This window comes from Gorilla gorilla, chromosome 16, assembly GCF_029281585.2.
Source record: "Gorilla gorilla gorilla isolate KB3781 chromosome 16, NHGRI_mGorGor1-v2.1_pri, whole genome shotgun sequence".
In the NCBI taxonomy this organism is placed as follows: domain Eukaryota; kingdom Metazoa; phylum Chordata; class Mammalia; order Primates; family Hominidae; genus Gorilla; species Gorilla gorilla.
The window spans coordinates 31,591,525-31,609,981 of record NC_073240.2 but is presented as its reverse complement, the minus strand read 5'-3'; the positions used below and the strand labels follow the sequence as shown (position 1 = coordinate 31,609,981).

The 18,457-nt window shown below is 45.4% G+C and overlaps 1 protein-coding gene and 1 long non-coding RNA gene across 4 annotated transcripts in view; one reads left to right on the top strand and one right to left on the bottom strand.

The window, feature by feature from the left end:
• Positions 1-17,692, top strand: part of CHRNA7 (cholinergic receptor nicotinic alpha 7 subunit) — a 142,653-nt gene extending 124,961 nt beyond the window's left edge. The window contains exons 6-10 of the mRNA XM_031002485.3: positions 2,322-2,489; positions 3,125-3,319; positions 4,281-4,367; positions 7,929-8,038; positions 12,616-17,692. Coding sequence (XP_030858345.1) covers positions 2,322-2,489; positions 3,125-3,319; positions 4,281-4,367; positions 7,929-8,038; positions 12,616-13,134 — 1,079 coding nt within the window. The 3' untranslated portion in view covers positions 13,135-17,692. The remainder of the gene's footprint in view (positions 1-2,321; positions 2,490-3,124; positions 3,320-4,280; positions 4,368-7,928; positions 8,039-12,615) is intronic.
• The window catches only part of LOC115930836 (uncharacterized), a 51,917-nt gene continuing 34,164 nt past the window's right edge, over positions 705-18,457 (bottom strand). For 2 of the 3 annotated variants that reach the window (XR_010130947.1, XR_010130946.1), the window contains exons 2-4: positions 9,456-9,607; positions 6,413-6,529; positions 705-2,625 (exon numbers count right to left, since the gene is read on the bottom strand). This is a non-coding gene — a long non-coding RNA (uncharacterized lncRNA). The remainder of the gene's footprint in view (positions 2,626-6,412; positions 6,530-9,455; positions 9,608-18,457) is intronic. The other variant, XR_010130945.1, reaches the window with a different exon arrangement.

Here is an 18,457-nt window from a genome sequence, read left to right as displayed (position 1 = left end):
TCCCTGTCAGCAGGTGACAAGCATCTGGGGGCACAGTCAGCCTTTGCTCACCTTAGCATTTATCCCTGAGTGAACAAAGGAGCGAGTGAACCTGTCAATGGTAGACACCTCCCAATAATATTGGAAGAGATTGAAGAAGTCCAGCTGTTCAGGCTTCTCGAAGCATACGCTTTCCTGCTAGCCCTGGCATTTCCTCCTACCAGCAGGACCCTTGCAAACAGGGGTAGTGGGGGTAGCCTTCCATCACTCCCGAGGTCTTTCTTGCCAGGCCTGCGTGTTGCAGCTTCTGTTATGAGGGCTATTTTAGAAAACAGCCTCCGGTAGTCACCAGTGTAGAATATGCTGCTGCAGGTTGTTTGGAAGGCTGAGGCTATTTTCAGCTGCAGGACCAGCACTGCAAGCCTCGAGCTGCCTGAGTGCAGCAGCCCCCTCTGGGGCTCCAGGCCTGTGTCCCCACTGCAGTGGCCCTGGATTCCGGTCAGGACAGGACACGTTGTCCTGTGACCATGAGGGGCTTCCTTACGCTGGCAGGAAAGGCCCAGGGCCGCCTGGATTGGGAAACCCCCGCCTGCTCCCTGGGAGTGTAGAATGAGTCCCAGGATGCTGCCCTGTCTGTAGTTAGAGGGGCATGGATAGGAAAGAATGTTTTGAGTTCAAGCTTTGAAATAAAGACTTGATCATGACTTTCCCCCCCATTTCATGTGTTTATTTTTTAACAGCTTTATTGAGAGAGAATTTACATATCATGCATTTTAAGTACATGATTCAACAACTTTTAGTATATTTACAGAATTATGCAACCATTACCACAGTCTAGTTTTAGAACATTCCCATCACCCCACAAAGATCCCTTTTGCTTGTTTGCAGTTAATTCCCATTCCTACTCCCAGCAACCACTGATCTGCTTTCTGTCTCTGGAAATTCTCTGTCTCGGGCCATTTCGTAGAAATGGGCTCATGAAGTTACAAAGCTTTCTAACTAACTGGCAGACAATGTGGGTTTTGGGGGGATCCAACTATTAATGGAGGGGGATTGTCTGTGATGATTCCAGATTCCTATGAACATTTCATGTAAGGACGCAAAGCATACTTAAAGGAACTTCAGGGGACAAAATGTGTATCTTTTCCCCACTCGGTTGTGGGGTGGGGTCCTTGTCTGCAAGGCTGTGGAGGCCCTTCCTGTGTGCACTCTTTCTGTAACTCAGTAACAGAAGCTTGCAGAGTGCCAGCCCTGCCCCAGGAACACCTGGACACCGAGTCTGCGCCTGTCTTCTTGTGCCATGCAGCCTTCCTCTGGGCAGGGAAGAGCACATGAGTGTAAATAACTGGAGTGGCCTCTTCTGGTTTCCTCCCTTTGGCCCTCTGGGAAATCCACTTCCAACCTGTCCTAGCCTGGAATAGCTCTTTTCAGCGGAAACTCTTCCTTCAAGCACCATTTCTTCGGCTTAAACTTATCTGTTCTTGTTTTTTTTTTTTTGTTTTGTTTTTTTTAACTTTTTTTCTTACAGACAGATTCTAGGTGTGTTCCCCAGGCTGGAGTGCAGGGACTCGATCATAGCTCACTTCACTTTAGCCTCAAACTCCTGGGCTCAAGCAATGCTCCTGCCTTAGCCTTCTGAGTAGCTGGGACTACAGGCATGCATCACCTCACCCAGCTAATTTTTTTTATTAGAGATGTCTCACTATGTTGCCCAGTCCAGTCTCAAACTCCTAGTCTCAAGTGACCCTCCCACCTCAATGTCTTGAGTCACTGGGATTACGGGCATGAGACACTGTGCCCAGCTTGTTCTGTTCTTCATCTAGAATTTAAATTAGTTAAAATTCTAGCTTTAACCAGAATTCTAGATTGTATTTCTCGATAATCATGTGTTCTTCCCATTTTTAACCTAAAGAAAATGCCTACCTCACCCCGCACCAAACACACACACACACACACACACACACCTTTTAGATTCTATTTCTAACTTCATCATCAGGGTTATCAACTTCTCTGAGATATTTTGCATTCTTTACTTTTATTATTTAGAGTCTGAAGATGCTCATGGTAAATGCAGATTATAGAGCTAACTTTTTGCACAAAAAGCCCACAAAACAGTCTTTGAGAGAGCATGTCAGTGTTACGTTTGGATTTTAAAAGACAGTGAAGCTTAGCTGAGATTCTGTTTTACAGATTTTGCGAATAAATAAAAAGACAGATTCCGTTTGCTCTGGACTGTGTTAGCTGCAGTGTGGAGGGCGGAACCGGCTGAAGGAACTGCTGTGTATTTTCAGCACATCTCAGTCAGCTTCCGTTTCAGTCTTCTGTTTCCATCACCCACACAGGCATATTCAAGAGTTCCTGCTACATCGATGTACGCTGGTTTCCCTTTGATGTGCAGCACTGCAAACTGAAGTTTGGGTCCTGGTCTTACGGAGGCTGGTCCTTGGATCTGCAGATGCAGGAGGCAGATATCAGTGGCTATATCCCCAATGGAGAATGGGACCTAGTGGGTAAGCCATGAGACTAACCGCCTGGAAGAAAGCTTTCCTATTCCTGGGCAAGCTTTAAAAGTTTGGGATTTTCCACTGTCCTTTCCGGTGCGAGCATTTATTGAATTTTGCAGTAGTCTCCATAATTTAGTGAGAGCTACAGGAGGAGAAACAGAAAACAGTTAGGATATGCCATGCTTTCCAAGAGGAACTGGCAACTGCAGTGAGGATGCATTTAAACAAACCAGTGTGAGGATAGATCTCTCTATGTTATGCAGATCCACTCCATTTCTAAAAGCCAGTTGAACAGCAAATTTCAGTTGATGGGAACCTATATTTGATTATTTTTAAATAGGAAAACAGTGATTCCATTTACAACAGTGTAGAATTGGTAATGTATTATTTATAATTATTATAATCATGTGTTTCCAATCCACCAAAAGAATATCTACCAATTTGGCCAACTATCACTAAAATACTCTTAACTCTATAGTAAATCAACAAGGTTTTATTCAAGCTAATTACACCCCCCCTTTTTTTTTTTTTAGCACTTTGCAAACTTTAGGACTGTGCTTGTGTGTGGTATACACATTGAAATAAACAGGGTAATTTATTGTATTCTAACAATGGCTCCTTCTCTCCTCCTCCCTATGGAGGAGTCCCCGGCAAGAGGAGTGAAAGGTTCTACGAGTGCTGCAAAGAGCCCTACCCCGATGTCACCTTCACAGTGACCATGCGCCGCAGGACGCTCTACTATGGCCTCAACCTGCTGATCCCCTGTGTGCTCATCTCCGCCCTCGCCCTGCTGGTGTTCCTGCTTCCTGCAGATTCCGGGGAGAAGATTTCCCTGGGTAAGCGCCCCAGTGTCTGGCGGGAGTCTGAGACTGGAGACCCTCTGCTGAGGTCAGCTCTGGAGGGCTCACAGCAGACAGCGCAGGACTCCATCAGGGTTCCTGGGGCTTCCCTGGCTCATCCCATGGACCTCCGAGCCCACGGTGGCTCCAGGACACCAGAGGTCCCTGATTCGGGCTCCGTGCTGGACGGCTGTGTAATCCTGAGAATACTGGAGGACCCTCAGAGGATGGGGGATGCACAGGGAGGGGCCAGCTCCATTCTGCCTTGAGAGGCCTGTGCTTTCTTCCCTCCTGCCACCCCACCTGTTCCTCAATGGCGACTGGTCATCAAGGGAACAATTTAGCTTAGTATCAGCTTGCATTTGTATGTTACAGTACCCAGTGTAATTCTTATGATCACTCCCATACGAAGCTAAGGAAACCAAGATTTTGAATGGTGGAATGAGTTTCCCAATGTCTTAAAGAGTTGCTAAACATCAGATGTAGCATATGGTAGAAATCATTCCCAAACCCATATCTTCTGAGTATGAGGTTCAGAAAGGTTGAATGTTGTATCTAAGGTCACATAGCTAGCTGAGTAGCAAACATAAGACCTGAAATCAGGTCTCCTGACTGCATATTTTCTTTTTCCTGCTACGTGAAACTACTTCTCAATAATATTTTACAGAGAATATGAGAGATAATTGTGCCAAGTTAAATTTTTCAGTTTGTGTTGATGCTTTTAAAATTCTGGGTCCTAAACTTGTCTCCATAAGAGACTCCTTTGGGACTCTGCTAAGTGGCATGGAATGTCCCCTGGAAAATGCACACGCCCATACATAGGGAAAACGTGCATTCCACGACATTCCCCCCAGCGCCTCCCTTTCTTTTGAGTGTCAGGTTAGGAGCCCTCGTTAGACAGAATTGAGGCCTTCTTGTCTGTTTTTGTCTGAGGAACCGCTGTGTGTTTATGTTTTAGGGATAACAGTCTTACTCTCTCTTACTGTCTTCATGCTGCTCGTGGCTGAGATCATGCCCGCAACATCCGATTCGGTACCATTGATAGGTAAGGCAAGAGTCGGGCTCCTCTCTTAGAGATATGGGGTTAGGGTTAGAGTGTGCCCAGGATTTCCCAGCAGATGAAACTAGAAGAAATAGGGCTGCACTGCCCCCATTTTCTCTGGAAGGTGATGATTTGCTGTAACTATTCAGAGTCACCCAGGCCCAAGTAAGGGGAAGGGGATATTCAGCTTTGAGGTTTGACTTTTATCTCACAGAAATGCCCCCCTTCCCCTCATAATTCTCCTCCTCATGCTTGCTTTGAAGCCAGATATTTCATCATCAGAGATGCATCATTTTAGCTTAAGATGTTGTTTTCCCACAAAGCCTTTGTTAAAATGGGAGAAGCACACAGTTACTGTGTCCTGAGATAACTCAATGTCTCTGTATAAAAGTTTCTAGGGAAATATGAATGAGAAAAATATATTTTGCACAGGTATAAGGCATGATCCTCTACCCAGGGAGGGACAACAAAAACAAGTCTCCACTCCCACCGGGCAGTGAAGGTTGGAAGGAGGTATACAGACTGTCATTACACCTGCTGGCCCCTGCTGTTTGAGGACCCATGCTGTGTCTACCTGGGGGTGGGCTAGAAGGAGAGCCCTATCTAGATACCCCCAGGCTTTAGGAACCAAGCAGCAAAGGCCCTTCTTTGTGGAACTCCCTGTATGTGCAGTATTTTGGCCAGAGAAACTGTTGGTATGAAAAGCCTTTGTGGGTATCATTTTTCTCTTGGTACCATCCAGACAGAGAAGAACCACCTTTCCACCTGATTCTGACTCCATTCTTTCTACCTTCCAGCACATTGCTTTCAGTAGAGATTTGCAGCCTCCCTTCCTGGTGCAGTTGTCAGGCCTTGTCTCTCTGGACTGATGACCCGCTGGGAAAGGCTTGGTTGGTGCATAGCCCACATCTCGAAGGATGGGATGTTGATGGCCCCAGGGACATCAGCTTTGCTGCCCTCTGTTGATGGAAATTCAGTCTGGGCAGTCCTTTGACCCCCATCTCTCCAGAGGCGGTTGGTCTGCTCAGGCTGCCATGACAAAATACTATGGACTTAGGGGCTTAAATAAATTTATTTTCTCACACGTGCACTGCTGAAAGTCCCAGACCAAGGGGCCATCAGGGATGGTTTAACCTGAGACCTCTCCCCCTGGCTTGCAGACAACCACTTTCACAATGCTTTATCCTCCCCTGGTAGTTCCTCTGTGCACCTGCATCCCTGGTGTCTCTCTGTGTGTCCAAATTTCCTCTTCTTCATTAAAAGAACACCAGTCAGATTGGATTAGGGCTTACCCTGATGACCTAATTGTACTTAATTACCTCCTTAAAGACCCTATCTCCAAGTACAGTCACATTCTAGGGTACTAGGGGTTAGAGCTTCAACATATGAATTCTAGGGGGAAGCATAATTCAGCTCATAAGGGTCACGGTTTGCTCCAGTCTCCGTCCTTTTCTCAGGGGCCCTGATGCTAACTTTAGGTCTCAAACTTCCAGCTCTGGCAGAGCTCCTCCCAGGTACCTCTTGGTCTTTGTAGGAAGGCAGTGAGTTCCTTCCTGGCATGAGGGCCAGTGAGGGCTAGCTGAATGCTTAGCGCCCTGCACCCTGATGCTTTCCGCTTAGAGTTCAGCCCCTTGAGTGGACAGCCACACCAAAGGTTTAATAATTAGAGCTGCCCACTAAAGAATGCCCCCTTCTTTCTCCTAGACATCTTGGCCTGTGTAATTGCTCATCATTGCACAAATCCTGCAAGGAAGGAGTTCCTATTTTAATGGAGGCTACCGTAACAAACTGCTGTAGACTGGGGGCCTAAGCAACAGACCATTTATTTCTCACAGTTCTGCAAGGCTGCAAGTCCTCGATAAGGGTGGCAGCAGGGCTCTGGTGAGGGGCCACTCCCTGGTTTACAGCTGGCCCTCTTCTCGCTGTGGCCTCACGTGGCAAAACGAGAGTGAATTAGCTCTTTAGCCTCTTTTTATGAAGGACTCTAATCCCATTCATGAGGGCTGCACCCTCAGGACCTGTTGAAGGCCCCTGAGAAAATCACTCACCATTTCTCTACTTACACAACACTTCTGACATCAAAGCGGGGCATTTCTCCCACATCGACCAATTCTTGGAAACCAGCTGGGCGTCCTACAGTGAGTTCACTTCAGTCCTGACACCACCTGGAGTTAGCACAGCACTCACAGATTAAGGCTCACAAGACCATTTCCACTTGAGATGCCAGTTAGAAGTTCCGGCTTTCCATGCTTCTGACCAAGTGTCTATAAATCGGGGAGTTCCCAAAAGCACATCTTTGAGTTCAGCCATTTACTAGAGTGACTCACTCTAGTAAACTCAGGGAAACATTTTACTGATATTTATTCATTAATTATAAAGCACAGATGAACAGTCAGATGAAAGAAATGCGTAGGGAAAGGTATTTGGGAAGGGGCATGGAACTGCCATGCCCTCTCTGCCCTCCAAACACCTCCCCGTGTTCAGCACTGGGAAGGTCTCCACAGAACTCCATCCTTTTGGGTTTTTATGGAGGCTTCACTACATAGGCATGATTGATTACATCATTGGCCACTGGCGATCAACTCAACCCTCAGTACCTCTTTCCTCCCCAGGGGTCAAGGGTTGGGAGAGGGGACAGAGCTTGAAGGTTCCAACTCTCTAATTACTTGGCTGGTTCCCCTGGCAACCAAACCCCATCCTGAGGGTATCCAGGAACCTCAGCCATAAATCATCTCATTAGCATATAAAAAGACACTGATGACTTCAGAGATTCAAAGGTTTTAGGAGCTGTGTGCCAGGAAATGGGAGGAAGACCAAATACATATTTCTTATTATAAATCACAATCTCATACCTCCCAAAGCCCCACCTCCAGATACCATCCCAGTTAGGACTAGGGTTTTAACCCATGAACTTTGTGGGGACACAAACGTCATCCTTTGCATCACCCCCATTGGAGAGCTGAGGCCCAAAGAGGCTGAGCATCCACTCCAAACTCACAGCCAGTAGCTAGTGGACCAGGATGGAAGCACTCAGATGCTCCATGCTGCCCTCACCTGGGCCCAAGTGGAAGGACATCCATGACCCATTAGAACCAAAGCTGAGACTGAAGTTCTCGTCCTGAAAAGTCCCTGCCACTGACCCCTTCCTCAGGCTGGACAGCTGGCAGCCAGGTGGTGTGCAGATTTGCCCTCATTGTGCCCCTGGAGCACAGTAGAGGCCTGCATCATAAACACTGGATGGTTCCCATGCCCTCACATCCAGTATTTACTCACAGGAACAAGCTTATCACCATCCTGCCAGGTGATGCTAGCTCTTATTGACTGACAAGTCGGACAGAGTGCATGGAAGTGCAATGAAGTGAGGCAAGGTCACTCCGTGGGCGGGAAGTCAGACCACGCTGGCTGGTTTTGCCCACCCAGAATGTGGGCTGCAGGCCTGGACACATGGGCATCACTGCACCCTGAGGCCCTGACGGTCAGAGAACCTGGTCAGGGTGTGCCTGTCCTGTGATGTGCAGTGCCGCAGGATCCCCGGGTCTCACCCTGCATCTGTTCTCTCCACAGCCCAGTACTTCGCCAGCACCATGATCATCGTGGGCCTCTCGGTGGTGGTGACAGTGATCGTGCTGCAGTACCACCACCACGACCCCGACGGGGGCAAGATGCCCAAGTGGGTACGTTCCTCCCACCCCCGATGGAGTCGGAGCCCCCCTGTAAAGGAGGCTCCTCCTAGGGTTTATTTTTAAAATCACACAAAAAACGGGCATTCCTAAAGAAATAGCTTTGGGTTTTTTGTTTGTTTTTTCGAGACGGAGTCTCACTCTGTCACCCAGGATGGAGTGCAGTGGTGTAATCTTGGCTCACTGCAACCTCCACTTCCTGGATTCAAGCAATTCTCCTGCCTCAGCCTCCCAAGTAGCTGGGACTACAGGTGCCTGCCACCACACCTGGCCAATTTTTTTTGTATTTTTAGTAGAGATGGGGTTTCACTATGTTGGCCAGGCTGGTGTCGAACTCCTGACCTCGTGATCTGCCCACCTCAGCCTCCCAAAGTGCTGGGATTACAGGTGTGAGCCATTGTTCCCTGCCAGAAATAGCTTTGTTTCTGTATTTCGTCACCTATTGACATGTCTTTTTGTAGTGTGCAGTCATGGTGTACGTGTTCCCAGATGCCCCGTGGCACTGCTGTCTAATCTAACTGCAGAGTAAGGCTCTCAAACTGGCTGCCCTGTGTGTTCTATCAATCAGCACGGTGTTTTGAGAAGCTAGTTTGTTTTTTGATGCATGCCGTGAAGCACTGTGCTGCAGTTGGAAGCAACAGATGAGACAGATGCGTAGTAACATGGTTGAGGCTTCACAACAGAATGAGGAGCAAAGAGTAAGAAACAGAATGAGCTGTATACAAATATGTACGTTGAGTACATCTAGGGATATCATCCAATCAGAAGTCTATGAAACAAAGACTAATCGTCACCAGTGCAGAAGAGGGAAGGGATAAAAGGAAACGGATGAAAACAGAAAGGATTGCATCCCACAGCCTGTCAGCTTAGCCTGGGCCATACCACTCCTGCCCCAGCTGCTGGCACCATGCCCGGCCACATCTGCGGATGCTCACCCACCCAGGGATCCTCTCCTGCACGGTGTCCAGAGCTCTGCATCCACCCTTGCCTGGCAGTCAGGAAACCTTGATGAGGGCCTAGGGAGGGCCTGAGCTTCTTCCCCTCTTCATGTGAGTTTTGTAAAGCTTCCCTGTCCTCCTGTCTAGAGAGCCTGGCCTAAGGATTTGGGGAGCTAAAAAGGCCCTCACATCCCAAAAGCTGTCTGTCTTTGGAGAGCATTTGTGTCCCAGTTCAGAAGGGAATCTAGGAATCACCAACAAGCTAAATGCAGCTGTAGGGGGTGAGATGCTGTCAGGCACCCTCCAGGAATAGGGGATTGCTGGGCCTCCTGAAACAGTCATGTGGAGTTGTTACCCGAATGCTCACTTAGCAAAGACTGCTTCTTAAGAAATGCTTTACAAAATTACTGTTTCTTCTCAGAGTTTCACCCACATGGCCCATTCCCCTTATACACTATTTAGTAAAGACTTACCTGTGAGCCCACCATAGTGGTGTGTGCCTGTAGTCCCAGCTACCTGGGAGGCTGAGGTGGGAGGATCATGTGAGCCCAGGAGCTCCAGACTCCAGTGAGCTATGATGGTGTCATTGCCCTTCAGCCTGGGTGACAGAGCAAAACTCCACCTCCTAAAAAAAAAAAAAAAAGACTCACTTGTAGCTCATTACACAAGCAGTAATGTGAGCTCAGCCTACATGGTGATGTCTCACACACAGACCACATCACTACGTTCCCTGAGGCTTGTTTTGTGAAGGCCCCCTCTTAAAACACTGGGGTACATTTGCACACATTCACCTGTATTTTTGTCTGATTTCCTTATAACCCTGACCCACACTTAAGAAAATGCAAGGCCAGAGGTGAGAGGCCTGAGAGCTGGAGGCTTGTTGGTTTGCTGCTCTTTCTGTCTGTCCATCCATCAGTTTGAAGCGGGTAATACATTTACCTGTTTCTAAAGTCAAAATAAAATTAAAATTATACATAAGGAAATCCTGCTCCCATTCCTTCCCCTTTACCCTGCATCTACCATCAATACTGATAACCATTTTAATGAATTCATTATTTTTCCTTCTAGTATTTATTTATGCAAATACAAAAATCTAAACATTCTCATTTCTTGTAAGTATTTTGACTGATGAGAAGATAAGAGAATTAAGACATTGAGACACAAAACCATTTTTAACGACCTGGAGCACTCTACTGCTCTAGAACAATCTTAATTAAGAACATATGCTAATTATTCACCTCTCAGCATAAAAGCTTATTAAAACCAATTGGCTGCAAATGAAAGATGAAGCTTATGCATTTCTCTCGCTTTATATAGCACACTGCATTTTTCTTTCATTCCATGTGTATGTGAAACACAAACAGCCTCCGAGGGACTTTTATTATGATCTGTTGCTATGAAGAAGATACTGCCGGGTGCAGTGGCATTATGTGACATTTGCACAGCCAGAAACAAAACTGTAGCCTAACAGAAGAGGTCAAGAGCACAGTTTGAGGAGTGCCAAGAGGATAATTTTATCTTTTAAATGCTTTGGCTTTGAAAGTTAATGATTCAGGCCATGGAATTCAAAATGGACTTGGCAGTGTGTATCATATGAGCTTGAGATGTGCACTGGGGGACGTGTAGACCCTGCCATGGAGGGAGAAGTGCCTGGTGCTGCTCGCTCCCTGTGTGCACTGCTGCCACTGGATGCAGGCACACTCACTGCCCTGCAGCCTCCCAGGAGAGCTGGCTCAGGCTTTCTGGTGCCTTCCCAGAGGGGTGGGTTATGCGAGTTTTGAAGAGAATCTTACAGACCCTTTGACAGATGAGGCTGGGAAAGGCTAAACATGTGAAGTGACATAACCACTTACTTACTCATTGTATGTCGTTGGGCCAGTTTATTAGCCTCTTTGAACCTCAGTTTGTTGGTCTGTAAAGTGGGGGGATTATACTCATTTCACCGGACCCTGAAAGGCCCAAGTGAGATGACTTGTCTCATGAGCCTTGTATGGATGGCCCAACTCACCCAAGGTTTCACCTGGGGCCATATGTCCCTGCTCCTTACTGATCATAAAAAACCCTCCAAGGTCAGCAGACCCAACCTTTCCAGGACACGCAGAGTGCCGCCTGCTTGTAAAGTACAATGGGAAACAAAGGGTTATTTTTATAGCTGCAATGAAACTGGTCTTGTGCTTCCCTGTTCTTGTCCCCAGACCTGTTTGTTGCAGTTATTTTTGATAAGATGTTATAAAAAGATGACCAAGAATGAAAGCTCTGCAGATACGAACTGCACAATTTACTATCTGTATATTTCCTAAAGATAGGAAATAAACCTGCTAGGTTACTGATGGAATTTCCCCAAAATCATAACACAAAATGTAAATGAAATCAGGATCTGGATAATTTCAGGGAAAGGGCCCACTTTTCATACACTTTACATGGATGGGCTTGCAAGAATGCTTCTTTACCTGGATTGAGGCTTCAGTTGTCTCTCTTCTTTCCATGAGAGGCAAAACCAGGATAAACTCCATGGTGATTTTTCTCCAGCTTCTTTCATGTACTCTAGGACACACTTTAGACCAGAAGTTAGCAAACTATGGCCTAGGTGGCCAAATCCAGTCCACCAAGTGTTTTTGTTAATAAGTTATCTTAGAAAACATGCCCATCCATTTGACGCCTTCAATGTGTGCTACATCAGCAGAAGTGAGTAGTTGCCTGGCCCTTTACAGAAAGTTTGCCAACTTCTGCCTTCAACTTTTCAAAGTACTCTCCCAGACATCATCTTATTCGGTCTTCATTGAAGCCTACTGAGTTAGGTTAGAGGTTCTGAAACTTCCTTGGTTCACAGCACGTTAGTATCTCAGGAAATTTTTCACAGAGCCCCTGGCCAAAAGAAATAATACCCAAGGCTCTCTTTTTAAATAGATCAAAACACTTTAATAAGTATTTATGCCTTAACAATGTAGCACCTATGGGGCACGGCACCGCCTCTCAAATCTTGGGATCAGACTGGAGACCACTAACCTAGTTTCTGTTTCACATGAAGTTCCTTGGTGTTTGCTTTTTATCAGGGTACTTTGAAAAACAGCTTTGCAAAGTGGTCACGTCATCACAAGAGATGTGGTAATCTGATGTTGGAAGCCTGAACTGCTTCAAGCTTCAAGTTCACCTGGTGTCTCATGGATATCCTGGGATTGCATTTGAAAATGTACAACCTCCCCCAGGCACTCTTTGCGAATTTGCAGTGGCCTTCCAGGGCACCTAACAGGTAGTGTGGGAGCCAGAGTTAGATCTGAAGGTCCCCGGGTTACAGATGAGGAAGGATCAGAGAGGGAAATTGACTTTCCCTCTTTACACAGCTCAGATAGCCTTCCCCTTCCATGAAGCTGCCTTCCCTGAGATTGCAGTGTGCCTGCCCCGGAGAACAATTTAGCTTGTTCCCAGGGTGCATCAGTTTTAGTCTTGCATTACGTTGAACTCGACTGCTTGTCATAAGCAAGCACTGCTTGCCTGCTAATATCATCCGGGAGGCGGTGGAGCCTGCTACCCCCAGGACCAGTGAAGCAGGGCTTGTATTGTAGGATCTTACTGCTGTTGGGATCAGCCCATGCCCGCCTCAGGGCTGCTCTTAACGTTCTGTTGTCTCCCCAGACCAGAGTCATCCTTCTCAACTGGTGCGCGTGGTTCCTGCGAATGAAGAGGCCCGGGGAGGACAAGGTGCGCCCGGCCTGCCAGCACAAGCAGCGGCGCTGCAGCCTGGCCAGCGTGGAGATGAGCGCCGTGGCGCCGCCGCCCGCCAGCAACGGGAACCTGCTGTACATCGGCTTCCGCGGCCTGGATGGCGTGCACTGTGCCCCGACCCCCGACTCTGGGGTAGTGTGTGGCCGCATGGCCTGCTCCCCCACGCACGACGAGCACCTCCTGCACGGTGGGCAGCCCCCCGAGGGGGACCCGGACCTGGCCAAGATCCTGGAGGAGGTCCGCTACATTGCCAACCGCTTCCGCTGCCAGGACGAAAGCGAGGCGGTCTGCAGCGAGTGGAAGTTCGCCGCCTGCGTGGTGGACCGCCTGTGCCTCATGGCCTTCTCGGTCTTCACCATCATCTGCACCATCGGCATCCTGATGTCGGCTCCCAACTTCGTGGAGGCCGTGTCCAAAGACTTTGCGTAACCACGCCTGGTTCTGTACATGTGGAAAACTCACAGATGGGCAAGGCCTTTGGCTTGGCGAGATTTGGGGGTGCTAATCCAGGACAGCATTACACGCCACAACTCCAGTGTTCCCTTCTGGCTGTCAGTCGTGTTGCTTACGGTTTCTTTGTTACTTTAGGTAGTAGAATCTCAGCACTTTGTTTCATATTCTCAGATGGGCTGATAGATATCCTTGGCACATCCGTACCATCGGTCAGCAGGGCCACTGAGTAGTCATTTTGCCCATTAGCCCACTGCCTGGAAAGCCCTTCGGAGAGCTCCCCATGGCTCCTCACCACCGGGACAGTTGGTTTTGCATGTCTGCATGAAGGTCTACCTGAAAATTCAACATTTGCTTTTTGCTTGTGTACAAACCCAGATTGAAGCTAAAATAAACCAGACTCACTAAATCCATTCCAATAATTGACTGGTGGAAGGAAAACAAAAAACAAAAACTAAAAACCTCTTAGCTTTTCTGCAATTCAACTTTTTATTTTTATTTTTATTTCTATCAAAGACGGTAGAGAGAAACAGCTTGATGCTGTTTCTACATTAAAAAAAAAAAAAAGACAGACTGTTGGTCTTACTAAGGATGTTTTTACCAGCCTGCCTGACTTCTGCAAACCTACCCTGTCAAGGAGATCAAAGGGACGCAGGTTTCTGTTTATTCTGAACAAGGGCCAGGCCCCGCGGAGTGTCTTTGGTGGATCCCAGATACCTCCTAGGTGCTGCTCTCAGACACTGAGGAGTTGAGCAAATCTGTTCTATTCTGCAGAACCCACAGGACAAATAAGAGTTCTACTACAATTAACAGCCCAAAAGAATAGCTAAAGCTAAGTGAAGCCACTTATGTGGGCTTTAAAAAAATAATGTGTTAGCTGATTCACATGCGCTGGAGTTAGTCTTAGAAATATGTGCATCCATACAAATGCACAACATAAAGTGAACATATTCCTAGGCCCTTTCTGCCTGTGTCAGGGCCAGGAAGTAGAGGCTGGGAACTCTTCTGGTCCCCAGTATGGCAGGCGCCAGGGAGGGGATGGTGTGGCCCATCCCTTCTCTGGATACCTGGCCAGTGGCAGGCAGCAGGGAGGAGCTGGCCGACCCTCAGTGACTGACAAGCCAGCAATTCTGAGTTCTGGCCTTTGGGAGTCTGCCTGCTCCAAGCCAGTCCACCCCAGCTGCAGCCCCAAAAGCTGGCTCAAAGTCCTTGGGTGGATTCACTGGAGATGGGCAACTTAAAACAAGAGAAACTTTAATTTTTAAACCTAAGTGATGATACAGCTCTTCCCTTAGATTATCGCCCAGGCTGGAGTGCAGTGGCATGATCTCAGCTCACTGCAAGCTCCACCTCCTGGGTTCATGCCATTCTCCTGCCTCAGCCTCCCACCGAGTAACTGGGAATACAGGCGCCCGCCACCATGCCTGGCTAATTTTTTGTATTTTTAGTAGAGATAGGTTTTCATCATGTTAGCCAGGATGGTCTCATTCTCATTCTTTAATGAGATCAGAGGGTAATTCACCAAGAAAGACCTCTCCTGTTCCATTGTGTCATCCAACAACTGCTCAGAGCTCAAAATCGTAGAAGGCTTCTGAGCCCCTAGAGATTTTTAATTTGCTTCTAATCCCTGAGATGGGAACATCATGAGGGAAGATTTGATTTTCAGAGTTAAATAAATTGTATGTGCTTTTCCAGCTATCTGGCTCACTCATTTCTGGGTAATGCACATGACTTTGTTTGCACTGGAGGAAGATGGAAGCTTGCGTGTGTGCGGTTGTGTGTGTGTAAATGTGAGGTACCTTGTGTGTGACAAGAGACCTCACTTATGAGAAAGTTGGTGGATCAGGACATTCCAGCCTCAGGCGGCTTGGAGCCTGCATTGAGCCTTCCTCAGCAGGCATTCCTTCCACATGCTATGGATGAACCATGCACAAGATTTTCGTTGTTTTTTTTTTTTTTCTGTTACAGTGTCTTTAGAAACAAGTAGAAGTGTTTTGATATATAAAAGGAATGCTTCATTTCTTATCATTATCCCAAAATTGATCCCTCCCACATTTTTGCTTTAAAAAGAAACCTTTTTGGTTTTGTATTTTATACAGGAACACATAAAATGCAAACAAGTTGTGCATATTTTGGACTCTCAAATAACTACTCTGTCCTTTAATAAAGTAATAATAAGGAATAGATGTGCACATAGTTAGAAAAGTATGAGTGGTTAAAAACAACAGTCTCCCATACTGCCTGTTTTCTCTCTCAGAGGGGACCACTAATGAGCTTCTAAGGGCATTTCTAGAAAGGAAGAAAAGATAAGAGGCCAAAGAAGGAGGGACGGGGGTTATGGAGAGACACCTTCCCTTTCCAGCACTAACGCTCTGTGAAGGGCGCTGCACCTTGCATTCTTCATGTGGTGTTTTGTCTTAGAGGTTGTCCCATAATAACATATAAAGATCTACCTCATTCCTCCTAGTAGCTGCTTAGCATTCCATTGTCTCAGCGGACTATCATTTATTTGAATAGCCTTTTATTGGTGAACATATGGATACTTCCAGTTTTTATTTTTATATACAAATCTATAATTGGCATACTTGTACATACATCTTGACATAGTTTTGTGACTAAAACGGTATAAATTCCAACTTAGAAATGGAATTGCTGGGTTTAAGGCTACACGTATTTAAAATTTTGATAGCTATTGCCAGATTATCTTCTAGAAACTGATCGAAGGATGTAACTCCATCAAGAGTACAATAAAAGGCCCAATTTCTCAGCTTTCTATAATAGCACTGGGTATTTTCAAACTTAATGTTTTTCCCAATATAATTGGCGAAACATGATATTTACGAATATTATTCTGATTTTGGTTTATTTTGTGTATAAAATGGGACATCTTTTAACTTTTTTTGTAGTTTTAATTTTGATACATTTATATATTTTACCCAGTTCCTAATTGGGTTATTTGGCTTTTTCTTAATTAATTTGCTCATGCACTTTGGGACATTTTTGTCTTATGTCTTTAAAATATTTTTATCATTTGTCTTTCGATGTTATATATTGATTTCCTTATTTATTGGCATAGAGTTTAAATTTTTATGTTGTCAATCTGTGAGTATTTTTCTTTGTCGATCGTGGGATTTGTTTCCAGTTTTTAAAAGCCTTCCTCATTCTGAGATTATAAATAAACTTACTCGCATTTTCTTCTGAAACTTTATGGTTTTATTGGTTTACCTTCACATCTTCAGACTCCCTGGAATTCATTTGTTGCAGGACATGAGGGAAAAATCCATACTTTTTCCTCGAAATGGTGGTCAGCAGTATCAATAAGTATGTAATAATGCATTTCTAAAATACAGTCATAGTGTTTTCCCCAGTTGTTCAAAATGCAGCCTTATTTGTAAACTAAATTTCTTTTAAGTGTTTGGTTCTGTTTCTGTTCTATTTATCTCTATGAATGCCTTTCATTTCTAAAGCATTATTCATACTAATATCAGTATTTTCAAGTCAACACTCCCATCAACTCTGAATCTCTCTCATATGAATCTTTTTTCAATTAGAGTCACAATGAATTTACAGATTGAGTCTTCCTATTCAAAAGCATGAAATCTTGTGTTTAAGTCTAATTTTATGTAACTTAGTAGTGTTTTATGATTTTGTTCACTAAGGTGCTTTGAATTTATAGTTGTTTATTTCTAGATGTTTTATCATTTGGCTATCATTTTCAATGGAATGATTTATTCCACTTTATTTTCTATTTTATCCCATTGTATAAGAAAGTAGTTGGTTTTTATGTATGAATGTTATAATCAACCACAAATTGTGATTCCTACTTGTTTCTAAGATACACTTTTGACTTCTCCTTTCCAATGTGTCTCTTCTTTCTTTCTTGTATCTAGTTGATTTGAGATCAGTGTTGAGTCACAGTGATTCAGGTGGCATGCTTATCTTGTTCGTGACATCAGTGGGACGTTTTAATGTCTCAGCGTTTAACTTGTATGAAGACATGTATTTTCCTTGCCATAATAAAAAAGCATCTGTGTGTTCTCAAAACTGTTAAGACTCTCTGGGGAAAATGTAGATGTTAGATTTTTGTCAAAGCCTTCTCAGTGTCCAGAGGGATTATCAGAAGGTCTTTTCCTTTGCTCTAGTAGTATGTTTAATTATATTAATAGAATACTTAAGACCAAATCATTAGTGTATTCCTGAGATGTTCTTTACTTGTTAGTATCATGACTTTGGTTATCAATATTTGTAATTAAGATTCATCATTCTACAGCTTGCTTTTATGTGTTTTTTGTCCAGATTTAACTTTATGCTGACTTAAAGAAAGAGATATTATAAAACAAAAACCTCTATATTCTACAATCATCTATTGGTTTTGAATTATTTTCTGCTTAAGTGTAGAAGAACTAGCTGGGGCTGTCTGGGCCTGCTGTGGTATATTTCTGGATTTTGCTCATCAGGCAGGTTAGGTCCTCGAGCCCTTCTAGAGTCCATTTTAATGACATTTTTAAAAATAAAATTAATTCCATCCACTTTTCAACATAGTTGCGTAGTTTTGTAATATATGCACTTCAGGTGTTTTCTTTCCTTTGTATTTGTGGTTTTTTTCTCCTTTTTCCGTTTGTAATTGTGTGCATTTCTCCTTTCTTCTGTGCCTATTGATTTAGCTTGCCATGAGTTTTATCGGTTTATATTTTTAGACATCGGACCCTTAGACTTTGCAGTCCGAGGACCTGTCTGCAGGGTCTTGGGGGTCCCTGCGTTGACCCAGCCCTCCCAGGTGACAGCAGTGGGCCAGCACAGCAGAAGCCACAGTTGTTGCAGGTGCTTCTCCAGCCAGTGCTGGGCCCAAGACACGGTTCAGCCCTTCCTCTGGGCCCTGGGAGCCTGTGGGACAAACTAGTCGAGGCAGCATGGTGGGTTAGATGTAGCTGGTCATTGCACTCACGGGGACCCCAGTGAGTTGGAGAAAAGACTGACAGAAGCTTTAAGCAGAGCCCCCTGGAGGTGCACGCCTCAGGAAGGAACTCTTACATAATTTAACTTTTTCTCATTCCTTCATTTTTTATGTGGCACAAACCCTTCCCAACCTCCCTAGACCTTCCGTCCATCAAAGTGTTTCTGACCTCACCATGGATAGCTCCTTTTCTAATTACTGTTTACTTCATATGCGTTTGACCTTCTAATGCCATAGCTTGTCCTGAGTTGGGGAAGGGGTCTCGAAGTTATGGCCCCTGGGGATGCAGCCCACAGATTCTATCTTTCTCAAACTCTTTGTGACGAGACGCCCCCTGTGTTTGCACAC